Below are 17,477 nucleotides of genomic sequence, written 5' to 3' on the forward strand. Positions count from 1 at the left end.
GAATTCGTCTAATTCCAAAGCACCCAGAGGTTCCCCATTCATGCCATAGATCACTGGAAAGCAAAAGGGCTACAGAGGCTCAATCTTTTTTTCTTTTTTCTTTTAATGAATGCTAAAATCTCAGGGAGAGGTCCAAGGGCACACACAGCCATGACCCAACTTCCTGTACTTCTGAGTGTGCTTTACAGTGGCCAAGGGAGATCACGCGGCATCCCACGGACAGCTGCTGCCTGGAGGAGTCCGAAAGCCAAATGGCAAAGCTCGTGCCTGCTCTGGAAACTGTTGCTCTGAAGGCTCCGCATGGATGTTTGCATTCCCAGCGTCCGAGCACATGTCTGCACCACCCACAAGCGATCCTGCGTATCCACTTTCCAGGCACCCTCAAATTGCATTTGCAGCCGCTCTCCTCTCCCAACATCAATGGAAGATGTTCAGCAGGCATGTAACCCTTTCGGAGATTCAGAGCCGAAACACACACTCGGCAGAATCCTGCAATGCAACTGGCTTGGCTGTATTATTTCAGACTGTGAAGCGGGAAAGGGCTCTAATTGCCAGACTGCTTTACACAGCAATCAGTGCAGACAGAAAAGGATTATGTCAGGAAGAAGGACCTTTCCCCCGAAACATTGACTTTCTATCTGCAGGCTCGCCCACCTGTCAATCATCCGAGGGCACATGCAGGCAATTAAGAATACATCCTTCCACAATAGTTAATTAATGTCTGTTTTTAACACCCTGGGGATGCCTGGGATTGAACCTGCAACCTTCTGCATGCAAAGCAGATGCTATACCACTAAGCTACAGACCTTCCTCGAATGGACCTTTGGGCTGCTATAGCAGGGCCTTACTAATGTTCGTAACTGTGCTAATCTTTAAGGTGCCATGAGGCTCTGTTACTTTTGCTGCATGGCTCCAGAAACAGAAAGAGGAGAGCAAGCATTAGTCTACAACCGGCAAGTCCAAACCCACATCTGCATCACAGTCCAAACTGTGGTGGGTTGTCCCAGCAGCTTTACCATCACGCACACGGTAACAAATTAAGAGTTTAAAGAATATTTGAAAAATATGTTAATATTTAAATCTTAGAATAGCTCTGGAAGTGGATATAGGCTGTAGGGTTAGAAGTACAGTGGTACCTCAGGTTACATACGCTTCAAGTTACATACGCTTCAGGTTACAGACTCTGCTAACCCAGAAATAGTGCTTCAGGTTAAGAATTTTGCTTCAGGATGAGAACAGAAATCGTGCTCCGGTGGCGCGGCAGCAGCAGGAGGCCCCATGAGCTGAAGTGGTGCTTCAGGTTAAGAACAGTTTCAGGTTAAGAACGGACCTCCAGAACGAATTAAGTACTTAACCTGAGGTACCACTGTAGAAGATAGTGTATTTTAAAATAGTATTATTTGTAAGTGATAAAATGTGAAGATTTTTGTGGTAAAAGTAAGCGTGATAAAAAAAATGGTTAGAAATTATGATATATGTAAACTGCTAAAGATGAGGTAAAAAGAAAATCAGATAAGGGAGACTTGGAGAAGCTCACCTAACAATGTTTAGAAAAAATAAGGACAAGACAAGAATTTGTTTGTATTGTTTGTTTTCCTGTTTGTGTTGTTTAGTTGTGTTATAAAATGAATAAAAAAAATTGCGGGGAAAAGAAAAAAGAAATGGGTCCCACCATTCATGTTGGGGCTAAAAGTGGCTCTCAGATCTGTAAAGGTCAAAGACTATTGGAGTAGGGTCTTTCAGCCTGGGAAAGAGGAGGCTGAGGGGAGATATGATAGCCACCTTCAAATATCCCAAGGGCTGTCACATGGCGGATGGAGCAAACTTGATCTCCCCTTCTCTGGAGGGTAGGACTTGAACCAATGGCTTCAAGCTCCAAGGAAGGTGATTCCGACTCAACATCAGGAAGAACTTTCTGATAGTAAGAGCTGTCCGACAGTGGAATGGTCTCCCTTGGAAGGTGGTGGACTCTCCTTCCTTGGAGGTTTCTAAGCAGAGGTTGGAGGGTCATCTGTCATGGATGCTTTAGCTGAGATTCCTTGCATTGCAGGGGGTTGGACCAAATGACCCTTGTAGAGTTGGACCCTTATAGAATCATAGAATCATAGAGTTGGAATAGACCACAAGGGCCATCGAGTCCAACCCCCTGCCAAGCAGGAAACACCATCAGAGCACTCCTGACATATGGTTGTCAAGCCTCTGCTTAAAGACCTCCAAAGACGGAGACTCCACCCCACTCCTTGGCAGCAAATGCCACTGTCGAACAGCTCTTACTGTCAGGAAGTTCTTCCTAATGTTTAGGTGGAATCTTCTTTCTTGTAGTTTGGATCCATTGCTCCGTGTCCGCTTCTCTGGAGCAGCAGAAAACAACCTTTCTCCCCCCTCTATATGACATCCTTTTATATATTTGAACATGGCTATCATATAACCCCTTAACCTCCAACTTTACAAAGCTGTATGAGTCTATGACTGCAGTGTGAGAGTGTTTCTCTCCGTGTGAGAATCTGGGCAGTGCAAGCAGGTCCCTATCATCATTTGGCAGAATGAGGGAGGGTCTAGGTTGAAAGAAGAATGGCAGACGAAATTAATGGATTATGCAGAATTGGACAAAATGACAGGAAGGATTCAAAACCTGCGGGACCAGAGATTTACAGAAGATTGGAAGAAGTATATGAATTATTTGAAGAGCAACTGTAATCAACAAATTACACTAGTAGTAGTTTTGTAAGGAGAAATATACGAAGTGTTACAAAGTAGAAAAAGACAGAGATATTGGTTATGAGTTTGAAATGAACCAGGGAAAATAAGAAATGCATACTAAAAGATTAGATTGGAAAATTTTCAGACATGACTGATGGAAGTCAAAAAAATTTGAATAAGATGTTAAAGTATGTTTAATTCCTGTTGAAAATCATATGTGTGTATGTATGTATGTGTGTATATTGGAGGGTCTAGGTCTGTGCTCCTTCACCCCACTGTTTCAAAAGCCAGCCTTGTACTACGGGGACCAAGGAACAAAGCATTTCCATTTCCCCACCACCACCACAATGTGGAGGTCACAGAGAAGAGTGAGGCTCCTCTCGTGTTGGAGCAAAGGATGTACAGAGGCCTCCTTATTATCTATCCCATCAAGGGACAGCAAACTGATGAGACATCTGGACCATATTGCAGGCAAGAAGATAATAAAGGATGCAATTATGACGTAATGAGAAAGCTTTCTCCAGAGAAGCAGCAAGACAGTGGTGTAAACAAAGGAAGGTCTTTCATTCCTAACTGCAGAGCTATATGTGGCATCACTTCCTAAAAAAGTGTCCTTCTGGCCTGCAATGATGGTTTGGGGCCCTTAAGCAAAGCAGGTAATCCCTTCGTTAGCATCTGAAATTGGATTATTTATGAAATATACTTGGGAGTCGAGAGTGGATTTCATGCTCTTTATTCAGCTCATAGTGGTGAGGAGGAATGGAAGTTCCCCCAGAATGTCTGCTTTATATATATTATTTACACAATGGGCCCCACATGATTGGCTAATTCCCAGATTCTCCTGTAGGCCAATCAGGTTGCTGATTCACTTCCACCTGGAGCTGGATTGGGTAGCTCCTGTGGACCAATCAGACTGCTGCATTCTGGATCCCATTGTTCTAGGACCAATCAGACGGCTGCATTCAGAATCCTATTGTTCTAGGACCAATCAGACTGCTGAATTTTGGATCCTATTCAACTCAGTACATAACAATTTATCTGAGATTATACTTCATCATAGATTTGGAAGGGGCCATGAGATGATCTAGTGCAGTGTTTCTCAACCTGCGGGTCCCCAGATGTTGATGGACTACAACTCCCATCATTCCTCGCCAGCATGACCAGTGGTCAGGGATGATGGGAGTTGTAGTCCAACAACATCTGGGGACCCACAGGTTGAGAACCACTGATATTCCAGTGCAACCCTCTGCAATGCAGCAATCTTTTTGCCCAACGTGGGGCTCAAACCCATGGCCCTGAGATAAAGCGTCTCATGCTCTGCTGACTGAGCTATCCCTCAGTATGCGCTTGAGGACCCTGTAAAGGGGGATGGAGGAATCTGTTGCCCTCCAGATGTTCCCATCAGCCCCCAGCCAGCACGGCTAAAAATAAATAGAGAAAACCCAGCAAATCGGTTCATTCTGTCTCACTGCCTTTTGCCTCTAAGGAGAAGGCTCTGCTGCAAACCTATGCTCTCTGCCCGCCAAGCCAAATCTGTTCTTCGGCTTGCGCAGAAAAATCACACACAAGCAAATGCAGTTGAGCCGAAGCCAGAACGAAAGACAAGATTCCATGCTTTTCTTGCTGCTTTTCCTGCCCCTTTTGAAGGAGAAACCTCCTTCCCCAGATTTTGACTATCCCACTGTCCTCAGCCAAAGGACTGTCTCCCAGTCTTCTTTTACATGCTGTTACATCCATGGCCACTTTGACACCTTACATGTAAAGCACTATATGGCCTTAATCAGCCATGGCTTTGTCCAAAGAATTCTAGGGCGTGTAGTTTGTTTAGGTTGCTAAGAGTTATTAGGAGGCCCCATATTCCTCTCGAAGAGCTACAGTTCCCAGAGAAGTCTAACAACAGATCCCTCTTCCCTCTTGGCTATTCCATGAGCATTCATTTTGATTTGTTTTCAGGTAGGTTCGATGACATTACGTCACAGCAAGCGCATTTCCCTTTTCTCACATAACTGTCCTTACTGCAAAACGCCTGGTATTTTGGTGAAGTAGGCTTGCTGGCACAAGACCAGAAATATAGTTATAGCATAAAGGTAGGGATGTTTTGGGACTACAACTCCCATCATCCCTAGCTAACAGGACCAGTGGTCAGGGATGATGGGAACTGTAGTCTCAAAACATCTGGAGGGCTGAGTTTGCCTATGCCTGTTTTATTCTGTTTAATATTCTGTTGGGAGCTGCCCAGAGTGGCTGGGGAAACCCAGCCAGATAGGCAGGGTATAAATAATAAATTATTATTATTATTATTATTATTATTATTATTATTATTATTATTACAGTGGTGCCTCGCAAGACGAAATTAATTCGTTCCGCAAGTCTCTTCGTCTTGCGAGTTTTTCGTCTTGCGATGCACGGTTTCCCATAGGAATGCATTGAAAATCAATTAATGCGTTCCTAAGGAAACCGCCTTCAGACCAGGTCCGGGGACAGTCTGTCCCCCGACCTCTTCTGAAGGCTGGGGGGGGGGGGACAAGGGCTTTTCTTCCCACCCCCAGCATTTTAAAAAACCCCGGGACAGCGGAGGACTTCTCCGCTGTCCGGGGCAATCTTAAAATGCTGGCGGGCGGCATTTTAAAATCGCCCGGGACAGCGGAGGACTTCTCCGCTGTCCGGGGCGATTTAAAAGCCCCTGGGAAGGCAGGCAGGGAGGACAAAGATTTTCGCCCCCCGCCCATTGGTTCCGATGCAGGCGGCGGGAGGAGGAGTTCCCGCCCCGCTGCCCGGCATCGGAGCTTCGTTCCGAAGCCGGGTGGCGGGAGGAGGTCCGAGGACAGTGGGGAAGACGCGCTGCGAAGCGCCTCCAAAACGGAAAACCTTTTCCTCTAGCGGGTTTTCCGTCTTGCGAGGCGTTCGTCTTGCGGGGTACCACTGTATTAGACTAAAAAAGTGGGAAAAGAAAAAAGACGTCATCACAACCTAAAAGAAAAACTGAGCTGCTTTTCACCTTTCCCATCTCATGTAAGATAATATAACACTTTTGCAAAGGCGGACACCTCCATCACTGATTCTTTATGTGAGATTCCTGCATTTCAGGAGTTTGGACTAGACGATCCTTTGCATCCCTTCCAATTCTACAATTCTATAATTGTGCAACCTGGCCTTGCCAGAAACACAGTCCAAAAGCACCCTCAGTTATAAAATAGTTTGATCTGAATATGAAGCTCTCCATCCCATATATATAGAGAGAGGGGGGGCCATTTTTGAACAGAAATCCCAACATCATTCAAAAGAGTGCTGCCTGCCTCCTCTCTTCTCCCCCACACAAGGGATAACAACAGAAATGGCTCTTTGAATTTCAGAAGGCTTTGGGATGCCTGAAATCAAAACAGGGGCAATTATTCCCTTCCTAAAGAAAAGGAGAACTGTAACCCGATCCTGGGAGTGTTTGCTCAGAAGTAAGTCACACCAAATGCTGCGGACTGATTCCAAAGCAAGCAAGCATTGCAGAGCACCTTAGCAGCTGAGGCTAAAGCATCATTTCCCCCGAGACAAATCCACAATGAGAACGAAAAACAAAAACCAGAAACGTTTTCTGCATCTGAATATTACAGGATACGTTCCCCTATCCTTGTTATCTGTGCCTCATAATAGCTTCACGGTGCATCAGAACTTTTACTTCTGTTATTAAAAACAGAAATCAAGGCCTTCTAGGCCTTATGATGACATGGGCGGCCATTGCTTTTTAAAGGCAGGTTTTTTAGGTTCCTTGAGCCACCTTGCGACAGGGAGAAAACCAGCACGTGAAGATGCTCTCGTTATTATACCTCCGCATAAGATATAGTTGTTCTTCCTGGATTTCTGCCCTGAAGGTTTTAAAGGAACATTGCAATTAAAAAGAAGGCAGCACCAATGGGTGAAAGGATAAATTTGAAACTGAGCGAGCAATGCCTTCGCTGCTTTATTCAATAAAGGTAAAGGTAAAGGTACCCCTGCCCGTACAGGCCAGTCTTGACAGACTCTAGGGTTGTGCGCCCATCTCACTCAAGAGGCCGGGGGCCAGCACTGTCCGCAGACACTTCCGGGTCACGTGGCCAGCGTGACATCGCTGCTCTGGCGAGCCAGAGCCGCACATGGAAACGCCGTTTACCTATATATCTACTTGCACCCGGGGGTGCTTTCGAACTGCTAGGTTGGCAGGCGCTGGGACCGAGCAACGGGAGCACACACCACCGCGGGGATTCGAACCGCCGACCTTTCGATCGGCAAGCCCTAGGCGCTGAGGCTTTTACCCACAGCGCCACCCGTGTCCCTGCTTTATTCAATACAGGTGCAATAAACAAAGAGACTTTGGAGTGCAAAACACATGCGCAGCACAAATAACACGTGCACATTTGAACATCTAGGTTTCCTTGCAAAACACACACGCAGAAACAGCAATCAGGGAAGAATCTTGCCTGGGGTGTAAATAGCCATCTCTCAGTCTTGATTCCAACTGCAAAATGGGAATAATTTCGCCCCATTAATCTTGTTCCAGAAAAGTGTGCATTAGGTACGTCCACCTTTAAATGTAAGCTGTATCAAAATTCCCCCCCCACACACCCTTAGCTAAAACATCCTGGGTAGACAACTTCCCCTCCTGTTTTATTCTTTTTCTTTTGGCTGACAGCTCTTTCCAAAAGAAAACCGCACCAGGACTCATGAGAGTACGATGGAAAGGATGGGAAGGTTCGTTTTATTTAAAGAAAAGAAAAGATCCTTTCCCTTGAGAAATGCACATCAGGAGAGCTGGCCTGTAAGCGCTCTCGCCGGAACGGGCCCACGAGGTTGGTTAAAGTTACCATGACTAACAGTTGCAAGCCCAGCCATCCGCTGAGTGGGGTTCACGCGCCAGAGTCCAAAAATGATGCCTGCAGCTGGGAGCTGAGGAAGAACAGACAGACAGGGAGCTCTCTTTCCCCAGACCCTGGACAGAGTCCTTCCTTTAATTCAGGCACAGAAACAGAGTCTCCAGCCTATTCCTTTCCCTCCCACCCACCCCTGCCCTTACATAACCCCTCTGTCGTCCCTCCCCCCAAACATTCGCCCCTTCTCCTTCTCATGAGTCACCAAGAAGCCTCGAATCTGCCCGGTTAGCCAAAACTTTCCATTTCCTTCTCGTTCCCAGAGCCCCAAGGAAAGAGAGCAGGGGAGAGGGAAGGAGCGGGGGGGGGGGGGGGCAAACATCTACCACTTACCCCCAGCATCTGATGCAGATAGTAATACTGAGGCCCCCGATAATATACCCGGAAGGTTTTCCAAAACAGCCCCACGTTGAGAGACAGCCAGAGCAGCTGAAGGAAGCAATTGGGGGGGGGGGGGGGAGAACAAGGAAGAAATTATTATTACATGTAGAAAGGGCATGTGCAAAACCAGAACTCTCTCCACCAGAGAGAAGACACAGGCAACAAACTCTCAGGGCAGGGGGAGGCTCAAAAGCTGAGTGAGAAAAAACGAGACAAAGGCTTTTAAGAAATAAAATGGGGGGGGGGATAGTTGGGCCCCACCAGCTGTGTTTTTGGAAGGTTTCCAACAGCGATGATCTCACTGTAACATGGGATGCTTTCAGACCATCACTATTTTCTGGTGGGATTTGCTCACATATCAGCAAATTCAGATTACATGCTTATTTACAGTATTTAAATTCCATCTTTCTTTTTTTCCCTGGTGTACATGATCCTCATTTAACACCCACAACAACCCTGTGAGGTAGGTTAGGCAACTGGGCCAAGGGACGTTTTGAAGCCTGGTCTCCCAGGCCGACACTCTAACCACTGCACCACCCTGCCTCTCTCAATTGCAGCTGATTGGGAGCTCTTGCACAATAAAACCACTCCCCACCACACCACACCCTCTCAAAATAATCAGACTTTTCGCAATAAGGAAAAGGACAGAAAAATGCTCTAGAAAGTGTGGGATAACTCTTTCTTGATGGAAAGTCATCTATCCTCCTCAGAGGTGTGTGTGTCTCCGTGTGTGTGATCACAATGATTATTCAATAAATATCCAACACTGTCTAACCTCACTGTAAACAGATCAAAATGAATGCTCGGTAAATGGGTTGTCTGGAAGAACCGTCCTATGTGACTGAGAATCCCCAATACACTCTGGACTCCCACCACAGATATTGTCACTTGTACAACTTGTATACACGAGCACCCCCCATTCAGCTTAGTCTTAATTCCTCTTGTTTACTGACGCACACCCACCAAACCCGAAAGTCAGTTGCCCTGTTGTTATCTTTTCATTCAGCAGCCTAACAGCCCACGGATAGAAGCTGTTCTTTACCCTGTTGGTGCGACTAATCATGCTTCTATATCTTCTGCCTGAGGACAGGAGATCAAGAAAGTGCCGGCCAGGGTGTGAATCATCCCTGAGGATTTTCCTCACTCTCCTGAGGCAACGTTCTTCCACTATTTCATCCAGCGGATTCACGGGACAGCCCATATCTTGCACTGTATCTGCCACCCTCTGTAGGCACTTCCTATCAGATGATGTCAAACCAGCGTACCACACCGTGATGCAATATGAAAGGACACTTTCTACTGTGGACCGGTAGAAGGAGATCATCAAATGTTGACTGACATCATTCTTCCACAATACTCTGAGGAAATGGAGTCTCTGTTGGGCTTTCTTAACCACCTGGGTTGTATTGGTTTTCCAAGTAAGGTCTTCACTGAGATAAACTCCTAGGAATTTAAAGGAAGAGACTCTCTCCACACAGCCCTCCCCGATGTACAGCAGGGCTAGTTCTCCTCTCTTCCTCCGAAAGTCCAACGCCATCTCCTTTGGTGGTTGGATCCAGGTTGAATCGGCCACACTTTGGTCCCATGGAAAGCAATGAGACAATAACAGCTTAAGTCCCTTTGAGTTCAGTGGAAACTAAGTGCAACTAAGGCCTGATCCACACTTAGCTTTCACCTCACTCTTTCCAGGCAGAGGTTTGCGCTTTAAGGCTCTGCGTCCAAGCACTGGGGTTTATTTATTTATTGTCCCAACGCAGTCATGGCTTAAGGGGCATAGATGTCAGTGGGAACTAAGTGCAGCTGGTTTAGTGTGTATTCAACCCACAGAATTTACAAATGAGGAGCCACGATGGCGGGGAGTGGGCATGCATATTGTCCTCAGCAACTTGCTTCAGTGGGGTCTGTAATTAAAAATGATAAGAGATCGCTTTTGGCGCTGAGGCTAGCAAACATGATGAGCTCAGATGGCTCTAAATGGACCTGCCAGCTGCAATGCATGATAACAGGGTAATCATGCAGTCTCAGCCATCCCAAGAATGCACCCTTAGGCTAGATCTTAAGTTTAGGATGGGGAGGGGGAGTGACTAAGAGGAGACCTAATAGGAAGTTGTCGTAATGGCTGTATTCTCCCTCCACTGTCAAAGGACACATGCCCCTGAATGCCAGCTGCTGAGAGCCACAAATGGAGAGAGTGCAATTTTGCTTAGGCACTGCTTGCAGGCATCCCATAAGTATATGTTTAGGTAAATGGTAAAGGACCCCTGGACGGTTTAGTCCAGTCAAAGGCAACTATGGGGTTGTGGCACTCATCTCGCTTGCAGGATGAGGGAGCCAGTGTTCATCCACAGGCAGCTTTCTGGGTCATGTGACCAGCATGAGTAAACTGCTTCTGGCGCAACGGGACGCCGTGACGAGTGCCAGAGCGCATGGAAACACCGTTTACCTTCCCTCTACAGTGGTACCTATTTATCTACTTGCACTGGTGTGCTTTCGAACTGCTAGGTTGGCAGGAGCTAGAACAGAGCAACGGGAGCAATGGGAGCTCACCCTGTTGTGTGGATTCAAACCGCTTACCTTCCAATCAGCAAGCCCAAGAGGCTCAGTGATTTAGACCACTGCGCCATGCTAGCTAAACCTAAGGGAGCTGGCGTTTGTTATGTAGCTGCCCCCTGCCTCCCCTTGGCTACAACCATGGGGGGAGACACAGAAAGCATGGTCAAAAGGGGGCCACAGTCCGAAAAAGGCTGGGAAACTGGTCTAGCCAATGTAGCCTAGTATTCTGCTCCCCACAGTGTCCACAAGAAGGCACAAAAGTCATAGCAATCTCCTGCTACCATATTATTCTACATGGAGGTGCCAGGAATCAAACCTGCACATGAAGAAAATATGCATGATCCGTGAGCTGTGGCCCCTCTGTGCATTCTTCTTAAAGGTAAAGGTACCCCTAACTGTTAGGTCCAGTCATGGACGACTCTGGGGTTGTGCGATCATCTCGTTCTATAGGCCGAGGGAGCCAGCGTTTGTCTGCAGACAGTTTCCAGGTCATGTGGCCAGCATAACTAAGCCGCTTCTGGCGAAACCAGAACAACAAACGGAAGCGTTGTTTACCTTCCCGCCGGAGCAGTACCAAACTTATCTACTTGCACTTTGACGTGCTTTCGAACTGCTAGATTGGCAGCAGGGACAGAACCACAGGAGCTCACCCTGTTGCGTGGATTCGAACCGCCGACCTTCTGATCGGCAAGCCCTAGGCTCTGTGATTTAGACCACAGCACCACCCGCATCCCGTGCATTCTTCTTAGGAAGCTGCTATTTGTCTGCTTAGTCCAGCTGCATCTAGTCTGACTGAGAGTGGCCCTCTGGGGCAGGGATGTGGAAGACCTGTGGCCCTCCAGATGTCAATGGACTACAGCTCCCACCTGAAAAAGGTGTCAGTCAGAGGTAATGAGAATAACAACATCTGAAGCGTGTCAGGTTCCCCACCCCTGCTCTAGGGTTCAAAGGCTTTCTCCATCATCTGATGCTTCTAATAGGGGATGCCAAAGACTGCTTGCCACCTTCAAATATCTCAAGGGCTGTCAGACGGAAGAGGGAACAAGCTTGTTTTCTCCTGCTCTGGAGGGTAGGACTCAAACCAATGGCTTCAAGTTACAAAGAAAGAGATTCTGACTAAACACCAGGAAGAACTTTCTGACATTAAGAGATGCTCAATAGTGGAACGATCTCCCTTGGGAGGTGGTGGACTCTCCTTCCTTGGAGGTTTTTAAGCAGAGGTTGGGTGGTCATCTGTCATGGATGCTTTAGCTGAGATTCCTGCATTGCAGGGAGCTGGACTAGATGATGCTCCAACTCTACAATTCTATGATTCCGTTATTCTATAACATGATTCCACAATTCTATGAACCTGGAATCTTCTCCACGCAAAGCAGGTGCTATACCTCAGAGCTACAAATCCTAATGGTAAAGACAGCTGGCCCCCACCACAGTTATCTGGGATTTGAACCCAGAACCTCTCAAATGCTGAAGCGAGGACAATGCCCCTAAACAGACAATTCAGATTACTGGATTTGTAGGAACTCTAAGAACAATGGCGACCCACCAGATGCCCATGGAAAGCTCAGAAGCAGGACCTGGGTGAAATAGAACTCTGTCCACATCTATCTCCAGCAACTGACATTTGGGAGCTTACCGCCTTCAACAGTGGAGGCAGAACACCTTGACTACTAGCCACTAGCCTCCGCAAATTTGTTGAAAGCACTTTTTAAGTCATCCAAGGCCACCCATCACTAACACCTTCCAGCCTAAGTGAACAGCAGCAGAGGAGCAATGAATCCCAATGAAGTTATCACAGTATAACCCTGACCGGCTGAGAGAGTCCACGAAACCTGCACAAGCACAGATCTGTCCATCAAGCATACACTCAGAACAAAAATGTGGGGAACTGACATTAATAGGGAATTTGGGAAAGGTCCTGAACTTATTTGCTTTCAGTGCAGAAGGTGCCAAGCACAATCCGTAGCTTCTCCAGGTGGGCTCGGGCACAGACTCCTGCCTGAAACTTTGAAGAGCCAAAACTAGCCAGTGTGGATGATAATGAGTTGGGTGGACCAATACAGCGGTACCTTGGTTCTCAAACGCCTTGGTACTCAAACAACTTGGAACTCAAACACTGCAAACCCAGAAGTAAGTGTGGTTTGCGAACTTTTTTTGGAAGCCGAACATCTTCTGTTTTGAGTGTTACGCTTCCAATTTGAGTGCCACACTTCCGTTTTGAGTGTTACGCTGAGGTCTGTCTGTTTTTGCTATTTATTTTGCGTTTTTCTTTCTGTGGCTCCTTTTTTGTGTGACTGTGTGGAACCCAGTTCAGCTACTGACTGACTGATTGATTGATTGATTGTGTGACTGCAGTACATTGCTTATTGCTTTCGTTTTATGGATCAATGGTCTTGTTAGATAGTAAAATTCACATTAAATTGCTGTTTTAGGGGTTGTTTTTAAAAGTCTGGCATGGATTAACCCATTTTGCATTACTTTCTATGGGAAAGCACACCTTGGTTTTGGAACGCTTTGGTTTTGGAACGGATTTCCGAAACGGATTAAGTTTGAGAACCAAGGTACCACTGTAGCAGCTTCCTAAATTCTCATGGTCATCTATAGAATCATAGAAATGTAAGCTTGGAAGGAACCCTGAGAGTCATCTCGTCCAATCCCCTGCAATGAAGGAATCTCAACTAAAGCAGCACTGAAAGTACTTCTTAATCCCAGATGTGCTTATGCCATATGTATGTACCCAAACTCAAACACACACACACACACACACCCAGTTGGTTTGGGTTCCTCTGTAGCAAAAGCCAGCGCAGTTCAACAAAGGAGACAGCTAATGGGAACCTCCATTCAGTGGCGTAGCGTGGGGGGTGGCCGCACTGGGCGCAACATCTGGGGGTTAGGGTTAGGGGGCGCAAACCCACAGGTTAGGGGGCGCAAATCCACGGGTTAGGGGGCGCAAATTACTTGCCTTGCCCCGGGTGCTGACAACCCATGCTACTCCACTGCCTCCATTTCAAATTCCAAGCTCCATTAATGTGTGACCCCAAAATTTTGGATCCCCCCAAAAAACTAATGCAAAGTTTACCGCTAATTTTGTGCCATGAACCTTGCATTTCGTGCCACCTCCCAAACAGAGTACTGTAATTGACACAGCAAATCTGTCGCAAAATCACTACTTAGGTTTCAAACCTACACTCGCATCTGAGAGTAAGCCCCATTGAACCCATTGACTTACTTCTGAGCAGCCCTGTCTAGGACTGTGTTGTTAGGCACGCCTGTCATTCTGACATTGCAATTAGGATGGTGACGATTTTACTTTATTAATAACCTCCCTTCACCCTAAGGTCTGAGAGCAGATGGCAATAAAAAATAATAATACAACATTAAAAACAGTTTTAAACAACTAACAGGGTGGGTCCTAAAACCAGACATTTCCAGTGTCAAAGACCAGGGAAGAAATGTGAGGGGCAGTAATGCGAACCTACCTTGCAGGCCTGTTGTGGGAATAATGCAAGCTGATTTATGTGGGGAAATAAACACAGGAACCAGTCTTATATCCATTAAGGTCTTTGGCTGATCTAGCTCAGTATCATGGCTGGCAGAAGCTCTCCAAAGTTTCAGAAGTCTTTCCCAACCTTACCTGGAGACGAACCTGGGGCCTTCTACATGCCAAGCAACTGCTCTGTCAATGAGCTATGAGCCTTCCAGAAGGCAGGCGGAGATGATTTTCTCCATTAGATTTGAATCAAAAGCACTGATCCTCACCCTGTGACCCTGCGCGTAATGCTCAGAACCTGCCCATGCTCAGGAGCGCTCTCTCCTTTCCCCTGCTTCTACTTCCTGGCCTTTCCCCACACAGGACGGCTCCAAGCTCGGCGTTCCCGAGCAGGGCTTGGACCCAACCCTGCGTGGGGGGAAAGGGCAAGAGCGCTCCTGAGCATGGGCAGGTTCTGAGCATCTCTCGCGCGCAAGCGCAGCGAGAGCAACATCCTTGCGATGGAGGCGGCGAGGCTGCGCGCACCCCCGAAAGGCAAAGGTCCCTCTTACCAAAAGGAGGTGTTTGCTGCCCTCGTTGGCGAGCCAGCTCTGGCAGGAGGCAGCCATGGTCCCGGCCGATGAAGGAGTCCCGCCACCGGCTCTGTCTCTCTCTCTCTGCTTTTGTACTTTGGGGGCGGCCGGAGGGAGAGGCTTGGCTTCCTTTTCAGCCGCTGGAAAGCCAAGCCTCCCCCCTCCCCTCTTTCCGGCCTCCCCCCTCCCTCTTTCTCTCCTCTTCCCTGGACCCCCTCCCCTCCTCCCCTCCTGCCCCGCGGGGAGAAATCTAGTCGCTTCTCCCTCCCTCCTCCTTCCCTCGCCACCTTCCCTGCGCCTAGCAGACAGCTCCAGGGTGGCGCCGACGGGCTCCTTTGTCTGGGACAAGGAGGAGCGATTTTGCTCCGCGCGTGGAGTTGGGGGTCTCCTGCGCTCCGAAGAATTCACCGCTCTCTCTCTCTTTGATGGTGGTGGTGGGGGGCGCTCTTTGCGCGTGCAACGTTTTCCCTGTGTTTTTTGCACATCCGTCGTCCCATCACCCTGGAACTTTATGATTAGTTTGATGCCAGAGCGCAAAGTTGTGGTTTTACTTCGAACAACGAGAACAGCAGCAACAGGTTTTGAAACAGTTGCAAGAGAGGCACACAAAGAAAGAGACGTTCGGCAGGTGAAGCTCTTACCGTCTCGCACTGCAAAGCGCCTTTGTCTCCAGACTTGCGAAAAACTCCCCCAGTTGGTTGCCTGGCTTGCAATCCAGCTATTATTATTTTTTAAAGAAGAAAGAGAAGCGGTAGGGCCTCTGTTTCAAGGAAAGGGAAAGAAATTGCATTTGGCTCAGTTTTGTAATCACAGCAACAGCAGTTTCTCCAGGCATAGTCAAGAGGTTTTATTTGTTTGTTTGCTTGCTGGTTTGCTTGCTTAATTAATTAATTGTTCTTAGAATTATAGATGATCATCTAGTCCAATGCCCTGCAAAGCAGGATTTTTTTATTTTATTTTTTTGCCCAACCTGGGGCTTGAACTGATGCCCCATGAGATTAATAGTCTCATGCTTTTCTTGCACCTCATGGGGAGTTATGGGGGCACCTTGCAATAGAAAAAATCTAGTGAAGAAAATGAAAAAGTAATAACGGAGCTCTTAGCAATACATAATACGACAACACGGCAATGGTGAAGAACAGCAGCCAAGTCTACAGAAGTGATGTTTACATCTTAAATCCTTGAATGTATGTAATATGGGGAACAGATGAATCTCTCATTAGGAAGAGAGCACCATTTAAAAATGGGATGCGGGTGGTGCTGTGGGTTTAACCACAGAGCCTAGGACTTGCTGATCAGAAGGTCAGTGGTTCGAATCCACACGACGGGGTGAGCTCCTGTTGCTCCGTCCTTGTTCCTGCCAACCTAGCAGTTCGAAAGCACGTCAAAGTGCAAGTAGATAAATAGGTACCACTCCGGTGGGAAGGTAAACAGTGTTTCCGTGCAGTGCTCTGGTTCGCCAGAAGCGGCTTAGTCATGCTGGCCACATGACCCGGAAGCTGTACGTCGGCTCCCTCGGCCAATAAAGCGAGATGAGCGCTGCAACCCCAGAGTCATCCGTGACTGGACTTAACGGTCAGGGGTCCCTTTACCTTTACCTTTACCATCACAGTCCTGTGCAATAGCAGAAACCCATGCAAGCATGGATGAAAATGAAACTCTTATCATCTGATAAGTTCTGTTTTTAGTAACAGTGCTTGAAGCAACGAGGCCAGAGATATACTGCCATGTTTTAACATCTGAGCAGAAAGCTGGGTGGGTAACTGAGTGCTTTTAAGGATAAAACAAGCGTCAAATGGAATTGAGTGGGATGAAATGAGAGTCCAAGACTTTATCTTGCTCAAGCTTCTTGTCTGAAGTTTTTTCCGGTCTGCCACTCTGCCTAAATTCAGCTTGAATCGTTCTCCAAAGAACATTATCATTTTCAAAAATGAAGAGAGAACAGTACCCATCGAGCAATTAATATATATTATTTCCCCCAGTCTAATGCACACCAACAAATAAGGTCCTGAAGTGGCATTTGCTCTAAGGCGTTTCCCTGATCTTAGGCCAATAAATGTGGAGGAGGGGAAGGCAAAAATGTTCTATACCGAGTCGAAATAATGAGCCAATTTTTCAGCCGAAATCTTCCGATGTATTTTTTGCAGTATCTGAATTCACCAGCAGGAGAGTGTGAAACTGCAACCCCCAGATTCCACACCCCAGGAGTTTCATTTCCCTCCCTTCCTCTTTGAAGCATGAAGACCAATTTCCCTCACCCGAGTTCCATTCAAAATATAAGGTCACCCGGAGCGATGTCCTCAAATAACCCCTCCCACACATTCCTACCTTAAAGGAAAACGAAAAGCGGGGAGGCAGCGGCTGCCATGCGTGGCAGCAGGGCTGGCAAAGGTAAACAGAGCGGGATGGGAATGCAAGAGCATGAGTGCGTGGGAACAGCATGACATCAGCAAGCCATGCCAAATGGCTAAAAAGAATCAACTGGATCCATTTGGTCCTGCTGTCCGGGTGATATTACGTTTCATCTCATCATCATCATAAACTTCATTGCACTAGCCAAAGGCCATGGTATCATTCACAAAGGGAACAAAAGGAAAAGCAACAATCATCATAAAAACCATAAAAACAAATACAATAAACCACGGCCGCGTCTCCTAGAAGCTATTTGTTGCATATGATAGAATATGCCAGCTTAAATGTCCGAATCACCTTTGCAATAGACCGCTATTTTATCTAGTTCTTTTCTCCTGATCTTCTTAGCTGCCAACACATAGAAAGGTAAAGGGACCCCTGACCATTAGGTCCAGTCGTGGCCGACTCTGGTTTGCGGCGCTCATCTCGCTTTATTGGTCGAGGGAGCCGGCGTATTTATCTATTTATCTACTT

The 17,477-nt window shown here is 47.1% G+C and overlaps 1 protein-coding gene across 6 annotated transcripts in view; it reads right to left on the reverse strand.

Annotated features, from left to right (window-relative positions):
- Positions 1–14,789, reverse strand: part of NOX4 (NADPH oxidase 4) — a 104,107-nt gene extending 89,318 nt beyond the window's left edge. For 4 of the 6 annotated variants that reach the window (XR_013392509.1, XM_077926978.1, XM_077926977.1 and 1 more), the window contains exons 1-2: positions 14,571–14,789; positions 7,929–8,024 (exon numbers count right to left, since the gene is read on the reverse strand). Coding sequence is in view for 4 of the 6 variants with exons in the window: in XM_077926978.1 (XP_077783104.1) it covers positions 7,929–8,024; positions 14,571–14,627 (153 nt within the window). In the remaining 2 variants the exon portion in view is untranslated. Of the gene's footprint in view, positions 1–7,928; positions 8,025–14,570 lie in introns of those variants that run through there. The other 2 variants (XM_028726030.2, XM_077926979.1) reach the window with 2 other exon arrangements.
- Between the last annotated feature and the right edge of the window lie 2,688 nt (positions 14,790–17,477).

This window comes from Podarcis muralis, chromosome 4 (genome assembly GCF_964188315.1).
Source record: "Podarcis muralis chromosome 4, rPodMur119.hap1.1, whole genome shotgun sequence".
In the NCBI taxonomy this organism is placed as follows: Eukaryota; Metazoa; Chordata; class Lepidosauria; order Squamata; family Lacertidae; genus Podarcis; species Podarcis muralis.